The sequence below is a fragment of the Natrix helvetica genome (genome assembly GCF_964273705.1).
Source record: "Natrix helvetica genome assembly, chromosome: 1".
Classification (NCBI taxonomy): Eukaryota; Metazoa; Chordata; class Lepidosauria; order Squamata; family Natricidae; genus Natrix; species Natrix helvetica.
This window is the reverse complement of record NC_138548.1, coordinates 111,319,829-111,342,145: the sequence shown is the minus strand read 5'-3', so window position 1 is coordinate 111,342,145 and position 22,317 is coordinate 111,319,829. Positions and strand designations below refer to the sequence as shown.

At 35.9% G+C, this 22,317-nt stretch overlaps 1 protein-coding gene across 2 annotated transcripts in view; it reads left to right on the top strand.

Moving 5' to 3' along the window:
* The window catches only part of BRSK2 (BR serine/threonine kinase 2), a 486,050-nt gene that overhangs the window by 394,703 nt on the left and 69,030 nt on the right, over nt 1-22,317 (top strand). For both annotated transcript variants that reach the window (XM_081938190.1, XM_081938191.1), the window contains exons 8-12: nt 3,086-3,232; nt 13,046-13,077; nt 14,436-14,600; nt 16,389-16,486; nt 18,497-18,647. In XM_081938190.1, the coding sequence (XP_081794316.1) occupies nt 3,086-3,232; nt 13,046-13,077; nt 14,436-14,600; nt 16,389-16,486; nt 18,497-18,647 (593 nt within the window). The remainder of the gene's footprint in view (nt 1-3,085; nt 3,233-13,045; nt 13,078-14,435; nt 14,601-16,388; nt 16,487-18,496; nt 18,648-22,317) is intronic.

Genomic DNA, 22,317 nt, shown 5'->3' with positions numbered 1-22,317 from the left:
GTACAGCCTTTATTGTCATTGTACTTCATGTATACAACAAAATTGGTTTTAGCCTCACTGGTGCAACCCATGACAATAAATACAAACAACATAGATAGCATAAAGAATAATCCCTATGCAAGTAATTGGGAGAGGGGGAGAAAAAGAAAGAAAAAGAAAAACTAATCACACGTTTCCACGTGTTTGTGGTGTGATTGTGGTTGTGTTTAAGAGGCTGATAGCCCAAGGATAGAAACTATTTTTAAACCTATTTGTTCGGCTAGCTATGCATTGATGTCTTCTGCCTGATGGTAGAAGTGCGAAGAGACATTCCAGCCAGTATCAGCCCAATCCAGAATAGCTAGTGAGAAATTCTTTGCAATCATACATATTCTGAGAGGCTCAGGGCACTGAAGTTAAAAACTACTGCTTTTCTGTGGTGGTGCTGGTATTTTAGAATAACTGCCTGACAGAGATCTTCCAGAGAACACCTCTTTCTTGAAAGTTTTCAGTAAACTGATGGAATGTGAATTGTTTCAGAAGGCCTTGTGTTTCTCCAGTGAGATAGGCTGTCACAGAATAATAATCCATTGCATCAGTTGTAGCTTGGCCAGAGGACTCTCATGTTGGCAGGTTCTCTTTGAGACTAGACCACAAGACATGATCACTAAGCACACAAGTTTGTGAGGCTTTTGGAGTCACTTCAGGTGTACTGTTCAGTTGCAAATGGGAAGGGTGAAATTTCTCTCTGCTTCATTGTAGAGACCAGGTAGCGAATATTCAGAATCTGGATGAGTAATGTGGGCAGCAGGGAATAGTACTAGAAAAGACTCAGCCTGGCCTCTCCATGATTCACTGGGATATAAGAAGGTGCAGGGGAAAAACACAGTCAGACTTTCGAGATTTGGTTATTGCAGCTTGCCTCAATAATGTATAGTTCTAGTTTTCCTGTAGAGCTAGTTTCCTGATCTGGGTTTACCTCATAGCAGGGGTGGCTTTCCCTACCGGTTCACGAATGTGTGTGTGTGTGTGTGTGCATGTGCACTTTGCTCGCACGCTCCCAGCCCACACATACACCCGGCTGTCCACGCATGCACTTTGCTCAAAAAACATCCCTAAATAGGACGAAATAGAGCCAGGGCAGGTGGGCAGGCCCACCCGCGATTTCTGCTACCGGTTTGTGCGAACCAGTCCAAACTGGTAGAATACCACTTCGGCCTCATAGGGCTGGCAAACGTTTTGATAGGGAAATAGCTTCAATAAATGTGCACTCCTCTAACCCCCAACCCAGCTGTAAAATCTTCTATTGACTTAGATAAGGAAAGGTAATGTTGAGGTTGCAAGTTAATGTGCAGTACCCAGTTTTATCTTACTCAAATCATCCAAATGAGACACACCTTGCTTCTGGCTCTCTGCATGCCAGATTGAGAGCCAAACTGAATCAAGTGTTTTAATGAAGCTGTGTTTGAATTAACGGATAATAAGGGTAGTTTTAGCTCTTCTTCCAATTCTCTGAAACTTTTGATTTATTCATCATTTGGCAATCATTTAAATAAGCCTTTTAACTAGTTTTCTTTGTAAGCAGTGTCAATCAGAGATTGTAATAAAGGCTCACAAGTGCAATCTTTATTACCACTACTCAATATTTTGAGATCATACACAGTGCTGAGAGAAGAATTGGTTACCTCATTACAGGAAAAGGGTTTGGCTTTGGATCTGTAATTCAATGTAGCTATTAGTGACCTAAACTCGGAAACATTAAAAAAAAAAGAAGCTTTTGGTAGTAAAGTTGAAAAGCACTAAGGAGATGGTTGGAGTAATAAAATTCTGCCTGTCTATCTTGCTAGCCACAGATGCAGAGATAGCTCTCACTCTTGCACTAGTCATTTTATGTACATTATATCAATACAGAGTTTTGAATTAGATTTTGAAGCAACAACTAGGACTGCAAAATTGAATTGATTAATATTTTTTCTAGCTATCATATAATTTCAATCAGACAAATCAATGAAATAAGACCTGTTAACAATTCTCCAAAAGCAAGAACAAATAAATATTTAAAATTGCAAGCGCTCATAATCTAATCCAAGGAATTATAATCTTACCATTGAATTGTTTTGTTTTCCCTCCCAGAATATTAACATAGAAATAAAAATTGATTAGGCATCATATTTGATATTAAAATAGATTTCTGAAGAAATTCATATTCTAATCAGTGGCTTTTGTTCTTAATTTTGGCTTAATTGGATATTATGGTCATGCATAATGAATTAAGAGGGCAATGTTCCAATCAAATTCTCCTGTATTTTCTCCCCTAAACCCATAGAAAGTTTTGCAACCACTTACATTTACATATGAACTTTTTGCCATGTAAGGAGCACACATATATTGTGGTACTAGAATGAGTTTGCCTAACTCTGACTTAAGATCCTATGATCCAAATCTCATGATTTATCATTCAAACCATATGAGTGTGTCTCATTAATTCCCTCACTCCCAACCGGAAGTAATAGAACATCTATAAACAATATTTAAACTAATATAGCAAGAAAGGTAATGTGAACTGTCTTATTTATTTTTATTTCTTTGGCTAATGTCTGGAATCCATTCATTTTATGAATTCCTTCATTTTACTCATGCGTAACTTGCATTCATTTTAATAAAGTCCACTCAAATCAATATTTTTACTTCTATGAAACTTCAGAGAGCTCTAATTATCAACTGTTATCATGACTTATCAATTATCATGACTTATAGGCAGTCTTTGGAATGTAAACCATTTTTAAAATTTCTTTGTCCATGTCATTTGCTCTATAATCAGAGTAGCTTTCCTCCTTTGTTTAATGTAAAGTTGCACAATAACTTGCTACAATAAATATCCATTGCTAAAAAAAATTGCCTAGGAGAATCAAGATATTGGGACTATAGCTACAATGGATAATTTGCATGAAAACCATTCTGCTATGTTGTTTCTGAGTGTCAAATTGTTCCCTATTCCAATCTTGGCTTGTGAGACAGTCTCCCGCCATTCTGCGTCTACCTTCCTCATTCTGTAATTGATTTTTCTCAGCCATGTTATTTCCCTTCTTTTCTCATGCTGCTCCAGGGTGCTCTGCCATTCGATGATGACAACTTGAGGCAGCTGTTGGAGAAAGTGAAACGTGGCGTGTTCCATATGCCACATTTCATCCCCCCAGATTGTCAGAATCTCTTACGAGGGATGATTGAAGTGGATGCCTCGAAACGGTTGACAGTAAGGAAACAAGTCATTGCTATCTCATGCTTTTTGCTTTCAAAGCCATCCAGTAACTCAACAAGCCTTCTGAAAAGGGGTCCTTGCAATTATTTTGGATTATAACTCTCAAGGCCTCCATTGATCAGGGAAGATGGAAATTGTATATCAGAACATCTAGAAGGACACAAACTCGTATGTATGTTTGTTTGTTTTTGTTTGTTTCTTTTTTGTTTTATTGGATTTATATGCCGCCCTTCTCCCAAAGGACTCAGGGTGGCGTACAACATTAAAAAACACACATCACGAAAGTTAAAAAGAAAATTAGATACATATCCAAAAAACAAATCCAATTAATAGGACAATAACATTTTAAAAAATGAGATAAAATTAACAGGCCAAGCCGGCTTGCTGGAAAAGCCAACTTTTTAGGGCGCGTCGGAAGGACCAGAGGTCAGGGATTATGCGAAGCTCCGGGGGCAGCTCATTCCATGTATGTATGTATTATTTATATACACATACATATAATTTAATGCAATGTTCTGCAGTAACATAAATGTTAATGCTGACTCAGAATTTTCAGATAAATGTGTTTTCATTTTAGGTTGTTTAAATTAGATTTTTTAAAAGAATACAAGTTTTTACTTCTTATGGACATGGAAACAAGACTTGAAATGTGCATGTAATTCTAGTTTAAATTCTAGGAGCCAGAAACATCTCATAAAATTATCAGTGCAGAGTAGAATTGATTCATACACTGCATCTTTGTAGTTTGAGGGTGCTGCCTTGAAAAACCCCAGTTGCAAAAACTCAATTCCTAGGTTATGGAAGAGTATACTGACAGTATTTAGCTCCTGCATACGCCCGAGTGAAGATCGTGTACCCAAGAATCCTTATATTGCAGCATTGTCCTAACAGAGAAGAATGTTGAGACATCTATTTCTTGCCAGTTAGACATCAATATTAAGGACTTGGACCTTGGATCTTGGAACAAATTTGGGATCTCCAAAAGATAGCCAGGACTGTGGGGCTTTCCTAATATTTTCCAATCTTACTAAGGGACTAAAAAAAGGTTGTAATATAGGAGGCATCTTGCAAGGTTAGAACCCAAGACCATGTTGTTCCTCAAACAAGAAGCAAAGGAAATAGTAATTCTCACTTAGAAGAAAGTAGCTTCAAGCCCATTGCATTATGGGGGGGGGGGGGGGGGAACGACAGAAAATTGATTTCATTGTATATAGGATTTGCTGCTTTTGCTTCAAATTCTTTCATAAAGGCTTGTTTTGCTTTTTTAAATTTTTAATTGGCTTTTCTACAGTAAGTCTTTGTTATCAGAAGGTGTGTCTCTTCAAATGCTTCTCAGGCCTTGCTTCCAAGCTAGCACTACTGACCTCAAATGGATAATTCACTTCATAATCAAAATACCATAGCAGAAAATAGCTGTAGCTCTAGATTGAATTCTGGTGTTCTTGATGTTCTCTAAAGTTACTTCTCTTCCTGCAGACATTTCTTATCAATCTACCCTGTTTCCCTGAAATTAAGACCTCCCCAGGTAACAAGCCCAATCAGGCTTTTGAGTGCATGGGCTAAAATAAGACCTCTCCTGAAAATAAGCCTTTTCCAAAAATATTGCAATACAGCAACAGCCATGAGGTGACCATGCTCGCTGCCTCCTGCACCTCAAAAATAATAAGACATCCTGAAAATAAGGCCAAGCACTTATTTTGGGGGTCAAAAGAAAATAAGACCCTGTCTTATTTTCGGGGAAACACGGTAGGTAACTTCATCATATACTGATGTTACCTAGCTTGCTAATAAAACATCTTCAGGAAGTGAAGCTGGAACCCAACAATCAGAAACCCAGAAGACTTTTACAAGTCCTCCCCCATGTTTAAAATTAAATTATATTTAATTAAAATTCATTCATTTTAATTCTGTATCTCTAGAATAACTTTCTTACTTTCTTACAAAGCCATTTTTAGTCCAATAAAGTTTTGTTGCTATCATTTCTTCCTCTTCTGTGAAATTAGGCCAGGGTAGATTTGCAATGTTTTTTATTGACATTATGCTAATATGGTGAGTATACATTGAAAAATGCCAAGGTACTAAAATATATTTAATCAAGAACATTATTTGCAAAAAGTTGTTTAATTCATAGAATCTGTTCATGTGTGGGAATATGAAAGAAAACTGTGTGAAATTAAACTCTTCCCAGATCTTCACTTTGATGAGATGTTCATAAATAACAATTTGGGTCAGGTCTCATTCTTAAATAGAATAGTAACTTAAAGAACCCTTTTTCCTCTATTGCACAGCTGGCACAGAAAAAAAGCAAATTCTTACACACTGCATATAATTGCCTATCTTTTAGTTGCTTTCATTATCACAACAGGTCGCATGCAATAGATGAATGACATATGCTAGATTGATCATCTTTACTTGAAGCTTCTGCATTACAATTTGTCTTTTAATTTCCACTAAAATAGAGGTACTGAATATAAGTGCTTGGATTCAAATAGCAGTATGGAAACTGCTCTTTGTACTAATTTGCTGGAACTCACAGTCATTAATTTATGCAATGTAGTGCAGATAATCATTGCCCTGTCTTTTTAATTTGATTCTGGAACATTAAAAAGATTTCCTGAACAGATCGCAATTCAACTAAAAATGAACATTTGCATTGGCCCATCTATAAAGGGAGCCTTAAAATAGACTGAGCCCCAAAAAGACCATTATCTACATAACATGGTGGGTGCGCTCAAAATCAAAAGCTATGAAATAAGTGGCAAAAGTTGGAGAAAAAGAAGTAGGCTTTATATCTGGGACTAACCTACAACTATGACTAGATTCCTATATTCTGTACTAGATGATTTTCTTTCTTTATAGGAGTACCTTTTGCATATGCAATAAAAGCAAGTATCCAAGACTTGACCTCATCATCAGAGATTAAGCTTGGGCATGCTAATAAATAGTTTTGAAATACAACGAGGTACTCATGAGTTATTATTGGCATGTCCAAGTTAAATTTCTGAAGATGCCCAGCTATAACCTATGTTCAAAATGAAACTTTGTTTTCATTTTTATTTTCGTGTCAGCTGTAGATTGATCCGATATATAACAACTGAAATAGTCTTCGTGCTCAGGGTTAAAACCTACTTTTTGTGATGCCAATTACATTATAATGGATTTTGAGCAATTGTATCTCATAAGTAGTTAGTTCTTCTTAAAATAAGATCCAGCTGGTCAAAAGCCATTAATACTTAAGTCCCCATCATAAGAAAGTGATCATTTCAATGGCCGAGTTTGGCATCCAACATTTTTATTTAGAAACGTATACGTGTTATTTTTAGTTCTGTGGCTTGCTGATGTCAGTTTTGCAATTTGTAATTTGTACTCATTTAGGTCTTTTCTTTCTGGTACATGATGGAAACATTGAAAAGATACAGTTTACAAATCCACAATATGAAGAAGTCACTCAAGGAGATAGGGACAGCTGTTCAAATAAAAGCATAAACACATTATCACATACAAAAAGTCCCTTCCAGAATAAAATCTATTTAGCATCAGTGAAAAAGAGAATTCCAAAAACTGAACGTAACTACTAAGAACATTCAAGATTGCAAAGTTATTTACTTACTTACTAGATTTATAAGGTCACCTAATACAATACAACAATGTATTCCTTCAAAGCGCAGTCTTACTGCCTTTCAAATTAATACTGATATTTTCACAGTAATTGTGTGAAAATGTCTCACCATGTTTTTCACATATATGGCAAACACTCTAAATTGGACTACGTGATATACAGAAAGGGAACTTTTAGCATTCCCAATAAAATGGCAACTATTGTAATTCCACCCTCACTTGAATTTTGCAGCAAAACCTTAAAATCAAAGCCTTTCTTGTCAAAATTGCCCTACTTTGACCCTTATTTGTCACTTTAAAGTAAGTAAAAAGCAACAAAATCTTGATCCCTGAATCTTTTAAAATAAGAAGAGAAAGAAGCTGTAAATATCTTGGCAGAAAAAACTGGAATGTGTGATGTCATAGTAAAGTTGTATTTTAGACATAACAGGAATCCAAATAGAGGCTGGTTTTACATAATATATTTCAAATTCCTAATCAGAAAATCAGAAAATGGTTTCACAATGAAATAAAGTTGCCAGGAAAACATTTTAAGGGTATTTTTTTTAAAAAAAAAAATCCTGTGATATAAATATTTAACTTAAATAGTAAAAAAAACTGAAATGAGAACCTTTTATGGATGTCCTTACAAGTTTTCAAAAAAGGAAAAACATAATGTATCCTTAGAACATTAACAGAGGATCTTTTGCAGATCCTACAAAACATTTATTAATTCTCTTTTTTATGACAGGACCCAAAAAGTGGACAAACTGAGGTGAAAGAGTAGTTTCTTGCCTTTTTCTTTATTTATAAAATCTGTTTATCACATCAATCCTCACAGACTTTAGGCAGTTATAGGAGAGGGTTCAAAAACTACATTTTCAGGTAGGCCTTTTAGAGTATTATCATATAAGTTTTATGGATGTCATAAGATTTCATTATGGTAATAACGTTGCCCAGTTATTAAAAACGGATAACATATGCATTTTATAAGTAAATAAAATAGTTTTTGCTCTAGTCATGACTTAGCAACTGCTTCTGGACTTGGAACATACTGTAAATCTTTCTGAGTTGGAAACTGTCACTTCTACCACATGGACAAATATTCAAATATGATCCACGAAGAATTTAGAAATTAGAAATATAAAGAATCTTGGGCCTGGTCCTGTTTTTATCTTTATTAACTGCATTTGCATTTGAACTAATTAATGATTAATTCTCTTTGTTACAAGCATACAAATGTGGCAACAGGTGGAACAATCTATATGTGGCACATGGTGGTAATTTACCTGCCAAGAATACCAAAATAAGTTTACTTAGCGACTCAATTTACATCCAAAAATATTAACTAGAAAGTTGCAGATTCTTCAAATTAGTAGAACTGGATCAATCAACTTTTAGCTGAGAACAATCCATGAATTTTATATAAGCTGCTTTGACCTCAGGGAAGGAAGAAGCAGGATACAACTGCATTATATGCAAACAGAAGAAAACCTTTTTCTCAGAATGTATGAACTGATAATGTGTTAGATTAACAATATGATTCCTTTGGCTCTTCAGATATTACTGAATCATGTCAGCCTTACCAGCTTTATTATAAAGCTACATTAATAGACTCTTGCAAATCTGAAAGTACAATTCTCCTGTTGTTTCCTTTTAGCCCACAAACTTTGTGTCTCTTGCCCGACCAATTCTCCAGCTGTGAGCTATGTTGTCTCCTATCTGACTGTTCCCCAGACTGTGTCTCTTCATCCCTTTTCCCATGGTGTTTTCCATATATCATTACATTGTATGACTTCCAACAGTCCCCACCAGGATGGGCGACTCTTAATTCCAAAAGATCTGAATGCTCACAGTTTTCTCATCCCTGTAACAGATACTGGTTCCAAAATTCTAAGGAAACAGGAAAGTCATGTAACCTTCAAAACAAAGCTGTCTCAGCTATCCAATTAACCTTGAGAGGAGTAAATTTTATCCCAACAGGGTCACAAATGTTTGGAGTTAAACCAAATAAATAAATTGACTAAATAAATTTAAGCGAATTAAATGTCGCTCTATATCATCCAAATAATTTACCTAAGGATGAACTGTCCCTTCTAGTATTTGTTATCAACATATAATCCTAGAGATGTCTCAACAAAATTGAACTCTTTTAGGTTCTTCATAGATAGATCAGTTTTCACATCCCACTACAGGGAACACTAAAAATATGACCCAAAAGTTCCCAAGGCATGCCTTCTTATGTGCAGCTGCCATCCAGAGTTGAAATAATTGACAGAGGAATAAGATGTTTCAATCAATCAAGTTGTGCAAACTCAGACAAAAATTGATCTGTCCTATTTATCATTGTTCATAATTAGGGCATACCCAACTATCAAGTTTCCCATTGCAAGTCAAAGGTGCCAATTGTTTCTGGAGGAAAAGAAGGAACAGCGTAGTCCTCTACTTGTCCCCAATCCATACTCTGTATTTTCCTGTTCCAAATTGAAAGCAGCATTTTCCAGTTTGTGCTGGTTCAAGCTTTGCCGCCTACTTCGTTTGCTGTGCTTCTTGTCTTCTAAGGAAACCCATAGATTTTGACTATTATCAATCTCCTTCACCAGAGTTTCCCATCTTTTACTCAGTAAGATCTACTGTAGCTTCTGTTACAAGTATTTTACACTATCATATTGATCATAAAACTTTCTGTGCAAAGCATCCTCAATTCAGAACTTCACAAGTACACCGTTTTCCTGAAAATAAGATTTCCCTGGATAATAAGCCCAATCGTGCTTTTGAGCGCATGCGCTAAAATAAGCCCTTCCCCAAAATAAGCCCTCCCTGAAAATATTGCAACACAGAAGCAGTCATTAGGTGCACTCGGCGCCTTCTGCACCTCAAAAATAATAAGATTTCCCCAAAAATAAGACCAAGCACTTATTTCAGGAGTCAAAAGAAAATAGGACCCTGTCTTATTTTCAGGGAAACACAGTAGATACATGTATATGCTTGCTTGTGTATGTACGTACGTACATATTATATATATTTGTGTTACAACCCCTCGTATGCCGAAATATGGGAGGGAACTCACTACTCCCCCTTTCTGTCTATCGGCTCACTGCAGGAGACCATCCAGGCAGAAAACCATATTTTTAATGTTGCCTTTTTATATTTGTGTTGTATTTGTATTTGTGCTGATAAATAAATAAAGGGAGACTTTATTTTTTGTGTATTTGTGCTGATAAATAAATAAAGGGAGACTAGTATAGATCTATTTCAAGCTATTCGGATCCCAGTAAGGGTATGGCTTTGAAGCCCAGTAAGGGTATGGCTAGCTGATGAGAGCTAAATAGCTTGAAATAGATCTATACTAGTCTCCCTTTATTTATTTATCAGCACAAATACAACATATATGTATGTATGTATGTATGTATGTATGTGTGTGTGTGTGTGTGTGTGTGTGTGTGTGTGTTACAACCCCTGGTATGCCCAAATATGGGAGGGAGCTCACTACTCCCCCTTTTACAACACACACACACACACACACACACATATACACACATACATACACACACACATACATTATATGTTTTGAATATTTTTTTTCTTTCTCTGGATTACTTACTTTGTCATTTGGCTTTCAAAATATGATTATTGTTATAATTATTAGTATTATTATTTCAAAGGTGTACCATTGCATCATTTTTCAAACCATAAAAGGTCATTTGGGCAATTTGGGAGTGGGTAAGAAACCCTTACATCTCAAATACCTGGAAAAATGATGAAACAGAACATTGGTTGACATTTGAAAAACAACCATAAAATGACTAGCTCAGGGAAAGAAAAATAGTCATTTAAAAAGTATGACTTGGTAGATTTAAAACCGGTAAAGTTCTGAACTGCAGGGAAACGTTATAACTACTGTGCTACTAGGAAAGAACTGTAACATAAATGGCAAAAAACCCATATTGAGCTAAAACTGGGAAAATACAAAAAAATAGTGAAGCTGATTATTGTGTCTGAATATATCTGTATTTTAATAGTTTACCTTTGTATATCTAAATTTAATTAATGTTATGTGTATAAGGTATATGCATATATGCACGTACTTTCAAAAGCATTTATGTCCAGTAAAACTTGGACATAGAAAGAAAAGCAATTAGCAGTTGTTTTCCTGGCATGGAAAATTGGAAAGGTACAACAGCAGGGAATTGCACAGTGAGGTCTGCAATAGCCAGCAGTCTGGACTGAACATCTGGCAATGTGTGCTATAGCATCCTAACCTGGCCAGAATTTTCTTAAAACAATCTTAAATGTTTAGGTTTAATTTTTCATTAAATATTTAAGCTGGTATCAGCATAGCAAGCAGAGTCAGGTTTATAAATAATCACAAAAATCCTAAAAAATATTTTTAAAAAGATCTCCAGACTTTCTCACCGACTTTTAACTTGATTGCTTTTGATTTTCTCCCTTTCATTCATTGAATATTAAAAAAAAAGTAGTTCAGGATTTTTCATAGTGATTATTATAGAGTACAGATTAAGCCACTTATTCTCTTGTACCTTTCTGAGCCCCCCGGTCACTGTTTCAAAGCAGTTTTCTTTACTTTTTTCTATTCCCTCACATTTTCATGCAGATTATTTTGACTTGCCAGTTCTCATTAGCTGGAAATGAGGTGGAAAATAATGAGAGCAAAACAGCTGCCATATTTCTTGCAGGCCAATTTAGTAGGTCTCTGATCTCATACACTCCGCTAATAGGATTTAAATATTGTTCCAATTGTCTGTCTACCCCTAAGTCATACGTACTATCGAGCCATCTGCACAACGCAGTCTGACTCATACAATCTTATAAACTCACACTGTCATATGGGACCAATTGACTATTCAGCAGAGAGTCTGTTTCCTTTATTAAAATTATAGCCATGTTGATATTGTCTGATAAATCAGAACAAGTGCTATGTACAAACACACTTAAGAATAGTGGACAGTTTGTCTATATAACGTAGGGTATGGACATCTTTGGAGAGTTATCATACATGCTTGGACTTTGCTGGTCTACCTAGCCAGTAAAAGCAGTAAAAAATAAGATTGGTTGAGTAAAGATAGGGGTTAAACTGCCTTCCAAAAAGGCAGCCAGATTTTTTTATCCTGTAATATAGTAGTACTAATGGGAACTTCAATACTTTACTCTTGAGAGAGGTACTGGGGCATCTCAGCCCCATGTTCTCCAGATGATGCAGATCACGGGTGTCAAACTCGCAATGCCATGTTGCCATCACATGACATTTTGTGATGTTTTTTCCCATTCGTGGAACGGGGTTGGCTTGTGGTGGCCTGCATTCGGCCCCAAGGCCACCAGTTTGACACCCCTGATTTAGATTATCTATTCCAACCTAATTTCAGGTTCTGTTATGGGAGGGATATTATTTTGGTCAGTTTGGTGAGTGATCAACACTGAGGAAACAGATGGATTTTATTGCTTTGATTTCTTTCAAGCCTGTCTATGGTTTTCAGTACTAACCAGAGTGTCTCAGATCACCTGGCTGAGATGGAATTTTAAGGCTTGTTCTGTGGTCAGTGGCAGGGGTGTCAAACTCAATTTCATTGAGGGCAACATCAGGGCTGTGGTTGACCTCAGGTGGGGCTATTGGGTGGGTGGCCAGTTGGACTCCACTCTCTGGGCGTGGTCAACTGGGTGGGCATGGCCAGCTTGATGCCACTTCCCAAACTGCTGGCATGCTTCCTCTTCGTACTGGGTAGTCTGGGCCAAAGTCTTGCTGGCTTGATGTTTCCTCTTCGCATCGGGCAGAAGATAATATCCCCTGGCAGCCTGAATAATTTGCAATAGATTTTTTATATTTACAACTCCCAATTGCCTCATAATATCAATGTCTCTTGCAAACTCTCCTGTTCTTTCAGTGGATTTATAAGAGGAGAAAACTTTTTTTTAAAGGACACGTGAAGATTTGGATTTATTTGCTGAGCATATATTCAGAGATATCAGGTTCCTTAATTTTTACCCTGCCCCAATTTGCCTAAGACAGTGGTGAAATATTACATCCCATTCTGAATGACATTGCTACATTCCTATCATAAGAATGTAAATATACTGTTTATTTTGTGCAGCAGAGATATGATTTTGTATTTTAAGAAAAATATTAAATAGAGTATTAATTAGCATTTGTTGTTATTTTGTTATAGTCATTCCATTTTTTCTGTTGACTTCTAGCTAGAACACATTCAGAAGCATATATGGTATATGTAAGTAACTTTTCATTAATATTTTAAATATGATCTTAAAGACAGTAATTTCTTGAAATTATGCCTTGAGTACAGAAGAGCTAGAGTTTCCTCTTTTTCCTAAAAATGAAGATCATCATTATTCCTTAACATTTAATAATAGTATTTCTGTTTCATTATGCATATTATTTTTAATAGTAGTGACATCATTCAGGGAATAAAACTCTTAATTTTCCTGAAACGCTTGTGTTAGAACTAGTATTGCTCAAAGAGTAATACACCATTATTCCATCCTATAATAGAAATATCTTTCTGCAAACAATTTACATCAATCTTTTTGTAGGGTTCTATTAACATTAGATATGGCAACCAATAGAAACTAATTAAAATAGCTTCATTGTCTTGGAAAGGTTCTTAATTTTAAAGAATGGAATAAACTATTTGATATACTGTTCATATTAAAATACTGATTCAATATATCTGATTTAAGCTTCTAAGAAATAAAATCAGTGGCAGCAAATTTATTATTAAGAGAGTATGCAGTATTTTGAATGGAGGCTTTGGAAATAATATCTAACCAGTAACCATAACTGTGCATCAGAGATCTACAGATCAAAATTTCCTTAGGTGTTCAAAGGAGGTCACCATATCCTTATGGAGAATTTTAATTTCAAATCAGCCTCCATGTGCATTTGCAGTCAGTACTTGCTTTTGTCATTTTCTCTCTCTTGTGAGCATCACAAAGAGGAGGAGTTGTGCTTCTAATTAATAATCACAGGAGCTGTTTGGAAATTTAAAACTTCCAACTTTGAGATAGTTCTTGTGCTCTTGCTAACAGCAGGAAAACTATTATTTCTTTTGTTCTTTTTATAATAATCCCCTGACACTGCAATGGCTAGAGGACCATGCAGCGTTACCAAAATAATGGAAAATAATGCAAAGAATCTCTTCTGAATACCAATTGAGATTTTTAAAATCTCTCTGAAAGGGGTGGGGAGACAAGCAGCCTCTTCTCCTCCATTTGACTCTGCACTTCTGTTAATTGCAATAGCCAGGATATTTAATTTAATTATATATAAAAGTCACTATTAAAAATCTAGAATTTGAATCTAAATCTAAATCTCTCTTGGTTAGAGGCAAAATGCTTGACGTCCCCTTTGGGAGAATATTTTTCTTTTATACGCTAGTATAATTATTTTTTCTTTTGTCATCTCTCTCTCTCTCTCTCTCTCTCTCTCTCTCTCTCTCTCTCTCTCTCTCCCTCCCTCCCTCCCTCCCTCCCTCCCTCCCTCCTTCCCTCCCTCCTCTCTTTCCCTCCCCCCTCTTTCTCCCTCCCTCTCTTTCTCTCCCCACTCTCTCCCCCTTCCTCTCATCTAAAGAGGGGGTAAGAATGAGCCAGAACCAGAACAACCAATTCCTCGAAAGGTCCAGATTCGCTCTCTCCCTTCCTTGGAAGACATCGATCCTGATGTTCTAGATAGCATGCACTCATTAGGTTGTTTCCGGGACAGAAACAAACTTTTACAAGACCTGTTGTCAGAAGAGTAAGTACTCTATCTATGTATCATTGGTTGAAGGTATAAGAAGTATCACATGTGTATTAAAGGAAATGAAACAATTTAGGCAACAATTATAGTTCCATATTAAAGAGGGAAACAACGTTTTTAGCCAGGTGGCATTAGAACCCTTCCACATATAGAATCATTAAAGGGGGAAAGGATACATAACAACATAAGAAATGAAGCAAACCATCTATTTACCAAATATTCTGTTTCATATAGTGGCTGCTATGCTTTCAGAAAGCTGAGAAACCTGGATAAATGGGCTGAAGCTATCACTCTGTAGAAAGTAAAGTGATATTTAAGAATAAACAGCCTACATCAGGGGTGTCGAACAGGCTGCCCACAGGCCAGATATGTCATGCCCAGGCCACGCCCACTCCAGCTCATCATGTGATACGTCACATGATGGCAACATGTCACAGCGAGTTTGACACCCGTGGCCTACATTATTTCATTATTTGCTATTAATAACCCATTCCTCCAAAAATATAAACAAACCGTTCTTAAAATTTTCTGAATTGGTAGACAGCACATTTGAAGGTAGTGATTTTACCCTGTACAACTGTACAACATAGTGTAACAATCTTTTCAAATACAAGTGTGTAGATCTCTCTCTCTCTCTCTCTCTCTCTCTCTCTCTCTCTCTCTCTCTCTCTCTCAGAATGTATCATTAACTGGTATGTGATAGAAAACGCTATTTTTTTGTCAAATTACATGTTGAATTTCCCCAGCTTTGCCCATTCTATCTTTTTCTAATATACTGGACTATAACTGATCATCCTTACCTAACATGTCCATGCAAGTTGAGGACATTGGATTCTGTAATCTGAAATGTCTGGTGGGCACTAGATTTGGGGACCTTATTCTATCTTTATTGAGAGTTTTCTTGAAGAATGCTGAAATTACTTTGAATTTAAGTCAGTCCCTCAAAATGGTTATAAACAGATGCATAGACATAAAATATCTACCACTCTCAAACCTTTTCTGTTTCAATTAATATAATCTAATATGACTCCCAATTTTAAAAATACATTATTTGGGAAATTATTTGCTCTTCGGTGTAAAAAAACCCCAAATACCACATGAATGCATGTTTGAATTACAGATATGTATAGTAATAGTTGAGCAATATAGTATATTATCTTACAATTATATATATGTAGCAGTCCCTGATCAAAGCAAGAGCTTTCACCAAATATTGGGAGCAATACATATTGTTGGAACCCCATGTTCAGTGACTTCCACAGTTTGAATAAAGCTGCATGGAAAGCCCCATTCTACTCTCTGTCCTCTGTATTTCACTAAACTGCCAGACATTGAATGTGATTTTTCATGATGACCTTAGAGAGTCATGTGGAAGTAGAGCATATTTTATGTCTATTATGCATCAACTGATGTCAGAAATCAGTTAATACATAATAGACATTCTGAAATAGAATCCAGGAAGGACTACATAATATGCTCCTTTCACATATTGCAATTAGTTCTTAACATTCTACTGTAGGCAGCCGCTTTAAAAAGAAAACAACCTATAATGTTACTAAAGGCATGTAAATAACATCTGTATTAGATCTTCATTTCATTCATTCATTTGATAAACCAATTTATATAACCTCCCATCTCACAAACAATGAGCCTGGGCTGAATACAACAGAACTAAAAACAGTATTTTATACAATCTTAATATTTAAGATATGTGAACACGTTTTATTCAGAAAGTTCCACATTTTACTAAAGAATGATGTTGACATAATGCTATATTTTTTCTAGGGAAAATCAGGAGAAAATGATTTATTTTCTACTCCTTGATCGGAAAGAGAGATATCCCAGTCATGAAGATGAGGATCTTCCTCCTAGAAATGAAATAGGTATAGATATATATTTTTTAAACCATATCTTCTCTTAAGTCCCTCTCTTTTGGCTGCCCTTATTGGGGGCAAAGTCACATCCCCATTCATTGTTGTTGACAAATGTGTAAAATTCTAGCTGATGAAAATGTTTATTTGCATTCAGAAAGTGCAATGTATGAACAACAGCTGCTATAATTTAGAAGAGCTTCTAAATGTACTTTAGTAGATTACTAACTCCTTAAGCATTTTGTATTTACCTAGAATCTCCCTAATCACTGAAATAAAAACATATTTAGATGGGAAGTTCATGATCACATGGAAATGCACTTAGAACTTTGGATTGTACACACATACAGACAAACACTTGATGGAAATTATGGAAGTGTATTTTCTGATTGATCCACCTGGCTTCTTAAACTGAATTGTTTTGTACAGCTATAATGTTATGTAACTTCGTGTTTTGCCATAAGGGAGCAGAACAACTTGTACCTAATATTTCAATTGATTGGATTGTCTCTTCAATGCAGGTATACCTCTGTTTTTAAGGTAGCAATTTCTCCAGCTTCTTCAATTTTGATGATACATCATGCTCCTTATTCATACATAATGCAAACTATATCCTATATTTCCTTATATAAGAAACAAAAACACACTCCTTAAATGTATTAGTTTTGTATTCAAGCTGAATATATCTGGATGATGTATCATCTGATTTTAGAATTCAAATACATTATTATTCAAGGGAAGCAGAGTGAATGAATGCAGCTCTTTGCTCATTTGTCTTTAGAAATGTAGAGCAAGGTGGTGTGTGAGTGTGTGTGTGTGTGTGAGAGAGAGAGAGAGAGAGAGACACAGAAAGAGAATTATCCATTAAATATCACTTCAGACAAACAATTGTTTTGAGATATTGTTTTCTTCAAAGGTACATATAAGTGCTCTCTTTTCCAGATGCCTATCAGCGTATAAAGGAAAAAATATCAGAATATAGGTAGTAATCACTTAACAAGGGTAACTGGGACTGGCAATGTTGTTGCTAAGCGATGCAGTCTTAAACATGAATTTGTGTGACCACTCAAACGATGGCAGTTGTGGCAGTCCCAGTTGCTGGCCTTAGACAAATCTCATGCAGTTGTAGCATCCCACAGCCACATCGTCATCATTTGCAAACTCTTGCCAGCTTCCTCATTGACTTTGCTTATTGAAAGTCAGCACATGATGATCATGTAACCATGGGGCATTGCAATAGATGCAATTAGAAGGACCCATCAAAAGTCCGTCGAAGTCAGTGCCATCATAAATTTGAACAGTCGCTCAACAAATGGTCATTCAACAAAAGCTGTCTACAATAGGGGCAAGATTTAGAATACTAGAAATCTATATTATATTATTCTCACTCTTTTAGGCTCCCTTCTTGTTTTTCATTGTCTGCAATCTGCATCTTGTGATGAAGTATTGACCGAGATCCTGTAATGGGATCATAATGTCACAGATCTGCAATGCCTGCAGATATCTACTTATTATTTACTATTTGCAGTTTTCTAGGGTAAAGCATCAAATGTCTATTCTTTTTTTAAGTTTTAGTGCATGGTCAGCAACAATAATACTTTGTAAAGAAAACATAAGCATAAGATATAAAACGTAGCGTTAAAAAAGAAAACTAGAATGTAAAGATAAACTCTGTAGAGAAACAACTCAAAAGTTCTTGTTTGGACCTATGATTTTCCTGAATAAGATGCCTATCCTTTTTACATTATTTAAGCTCTATTTTTTTGGTGGTATATGTATGTTATGAGGTAAGCTACTTTTAAAAAATGCTTTAGGTATATGATGGAATGACAAGAGTAAAAAGGACCATGTATGAGATGCAGAGATGTGGCAAGAGTTTAAATGGTTTTGGTTTCTATCAGGGTCCTCATCCCCTATGTTGAATTTAGAAAATAAATAGAGGGGACATTCAGTTTTACCATTCCAAGAAATTTGAGCCATTTCATAACCCTGCTAAGTTGACTGCATTATCTCTGCATAAAGACCCTCCCAGAAAACGTGTGGACTCTCCAATGCTGAACAGACATGGCAAGCGGAGACCAGAGAGGAAGTCCATGGAGGTTCTTAGTGTGACAGATGGAGGGTCCCCGGTTCCTGCCCGCAGAGCAATTGAAATGGCACAGCATGGACAGAGGTAGGTGGTCCCAATAGCAAACAAGAAGAAAATTGTACATGCCATTGAGAAACCACAAAAGCTGGTATAGTGGCTCAGTCATTTTTATCAGCATCAGTCTAGGTTTTTTTGCAAGAAACATAAATTAATCACAAGAAGCCTCTTTGCTTGTTATTGTGTCTTCTTTCTTAATCTTTTGTTTCTAACAAGCATTCAGACCATTGCTAGGGAGCAATTTATAACAGAAACCATGTAAAGGTTTCATAGGCTAGGTAAACACCAACAAAATGGAAATGCTGTGTATTCATAATTCTGATCCCTTTTTATAGTTCAATGGGCTATAAAAGGACTAAGGTTAGGATTTTTTACCCTCTAATGAAGTATACTAGCCACATCGTTGAACTAAAATCAAATGGCAAAGAAAAAGTTCATAAAAGTTATACATTCAGATATTTTTGTTGTGTTTTGACTAGGATCACATTGCAGAAATAAAACAAAATCTCATATGGATATGCTACATAGAAATGTTTTAAGAGACTCTATTTTTAAATGTTTTTAAGCACCCATCTTTTGGTTCTTTGCAGCATGAATTCATGATCTCAAATATTATCTTTATGCAGGAAAAATGTTATTATCTAGAAACTTACTTCAGCCGCTATACAGAAAGCACGACTGCTTTAACAATTCCCAGAAATTCTGTACTATTCAGTTCCCTAAGGTTTTTCCTAGTTGGATTCCTTGCTAATTATTGTTATTTTAATTCTAATGTACAACAAATGGATATCAAAAAAGGAAAACATATCATTTTCTTGCAGAAAATGTCATGATGCATGTAGACCACTTCTGCCACAATAGGTTAAGTTACAATGCTGAGCTATTATTCAGTTTGCAACCATTGACATCTTGTCTTAGTTCCAGACCATCCTGGGCATGGAAGATTTGACATATCCCCAAATAATCTAGGATTAGCATGCAAGGTTTCAGAATCATCTAAATACCACCAATTTGTAGTTTCTACATTACCATCCTCTGTATGTGAATTAGATATTTAAGATAGATCAAAATAGGAATAGCCAACCAAGAAGGGAAAACTAAGCTGGGAACAATATTTTTGCCATATTCTAAGATTATCTTACATTTGTCATGTTATATTGGGTTGTTTGTATGGTACCGGTGTCTTTAACATTTTCATTTGTTCAAATCTCACATTACAAGGTTGCATATTTTACTAACCTCCCCCATTTTTAACAAAATTATTTTTCTTTATATATAGTTATTTTAATGGTGAAAAGCATTATAGCTGAACTCTCTGGATTTACTCTGAGTTAGTGAGTTTAGTAATTTTCTAAAGTAATGTTTTCTGAAACACTACATAAAATGACATCACAGTAAAATATAGTCCGGGTTTTATGATATAACAACTAGTAAGAGCTGCGATACATGTGTGAAAAATAGGTACGCCAAGCAGAAAATATATAAAAAAGGAATTCATAATTTCATGGTGCTGTTGCACAGCGTTCTGTGCCTCTGTGCATTCCTCATGCCACTTCATCCTCAAGTAACAAACACAACAGTGTGTTTATTCATACTGAGTATAAGCTTGTTCCTTAACACGAAGTCCACCAAATGAGAAAAGAAACATACGGATGTAGAGTCTACTATGAATTTCCATGTAACCTCTGGAAATCATTTTGAAGAGGATAGTGCTACTTGGAAAAGCATTACTTTCAGTGAATAGCTATGCTACCATTTCCCCAAACAATTTGGACACTGTAATACTGTGATCAAGGGACCAGAGAGGGGGAGATCTCAAGCTGAGAATTTTCATGATCCTTACAAAACCACTACATGTAGGATTTACTGTTGGAAACCACACCAGTTAAAGTGACTGAAATGCAATGTGATCTATTCCTGGTATGTATCAGTAGGTTGTTGCATAAGTAAATTGAAGAACATGATGGGAACATCACCCTCTCCTACTAAATGAATATACCCTTACAAAATCAATGAGGACATTTCGTTAATAAATTCACTTTCAGCACCATTTTCGTATCTTTTAAGACGTTTCTTTGGAGTGTGCATTCATAGGTCACAGTGAAACTGGACAATTATTAATGGCCTCTGCAAAGTGATTAAGCCTTGCTTAGAAGTAGTTGTGGATACGTAGCTACGGTATTTATTTTTGTGAAAAGCATGCCAAAAAATAAGCCTAAAGCTGCCTACCAGCATAATTTTGTCTCCAATTTGCTTATGTCCATCTCTACTTAAAATATGTTACCATGCATTGTCTTCCTGAGATGTATTAAATCAAGTATATGTTGGTTTTAGCAGTTGCCATTCTAAATGTCCTGTGAAGAGAAAATATAAGTTTATATCTTCTTTCAAAACCTTGTATTATCTGACAGTTCATACATTCCATGCCTCTTCCCTTTCTGTTCATGATGCCCAGGAAGATTTGCCTGTGAAAAAGATGAATGCCTTGAAATCAACTTGGTTTTCAATTTTTTTCTACCAATAATCTCGTTTCCTCTGTTTGCTGTTTTACTTATTGTAAATTTCGTTTCCTTTTATTCCTTCTCTTGTGAAGACTTTGGTACTTTCCATTGTTCTTGTTCCATAATCTAAACTCAGCTTTTCATTTTCCCCATGGTACATTAATGCCGTCGCAGCTGCTATTTTCATGGTACATTTTCCTGTCACGGAATTTTTTTTTCAGCCCAAAGATTGCTGTCAAAGGCTCAAGCTTTGTGTTAGATCAAACAAAACATGCTAGAGCTGAGGTACATTATGAACTGAAAGGAAAAAAAGAAGTGCTTCCATCAATAAACTGACATCCTTTTCTTCCTGACTTCTTTACATTGATTACTGAAAAGACAGCTACCTGATACTAGGATCTGTTCTTCTCCGCCTGACCCACCTGTAGGCTTCAGGCCTGCCATTTATTTATTTATTTTTTGAGGGCTTGGAATATTTATGGCTTTTCTTTGCAGATTAATGGGAGCAAGTGAAAGGATTAGCGGGAACAAGTTATGTACTTCGGAGGCTACTTTGATTGGCCGTGCTGGATTTGCATTCTTCAGATCTTGTTCAACATAGTAGTTTCCTTGAAAATTGGCATATCTCACCACCATGTCTCTGACAAGTATAATTCAGCTTTGAGCCAGCACTTAAGTGTAACTGATGTTTGGAGAGGCCAAGTGCAAGAATGGTTTGTATGCAGTGACCCTTCATATCAACAAGATTACTAGAATTTTAGTTTACTCCTTCATTGGAAAAATTCAGCCTCCCCAGTAACCCAGATGCTACACCCTTCTATGTAAGGAGCTCTTAAAACCTTCCAGTATTAGCACAGAACTGGGAAAGCAATGTAGCTCTCCATTTCAGATATATTTTTGGAAGGGAAGGGGGTAACTTTGGGTGGGTGGAACTGCGTCAGGTGAACCTCATATGAATGTCCACATCAGTAACTCTTTTTTCTCACTTTGTTCCTGCCATAGTAAAACAATGTTCAGTAAAAGCCTGGATATCTGTGAAGCCAATCCCACATTCAGCAAAGAAGACAGGTATAAAACACCAACAATCTGTTCCTCTCCTTTATCTCACTTCTATTCTTAAAGATGCAGTACTTCCCTTTTCTCCTGGGGATACATTTCATTTCATTCTTTGGAAAGAAATAACTCAAGCCAGCGAT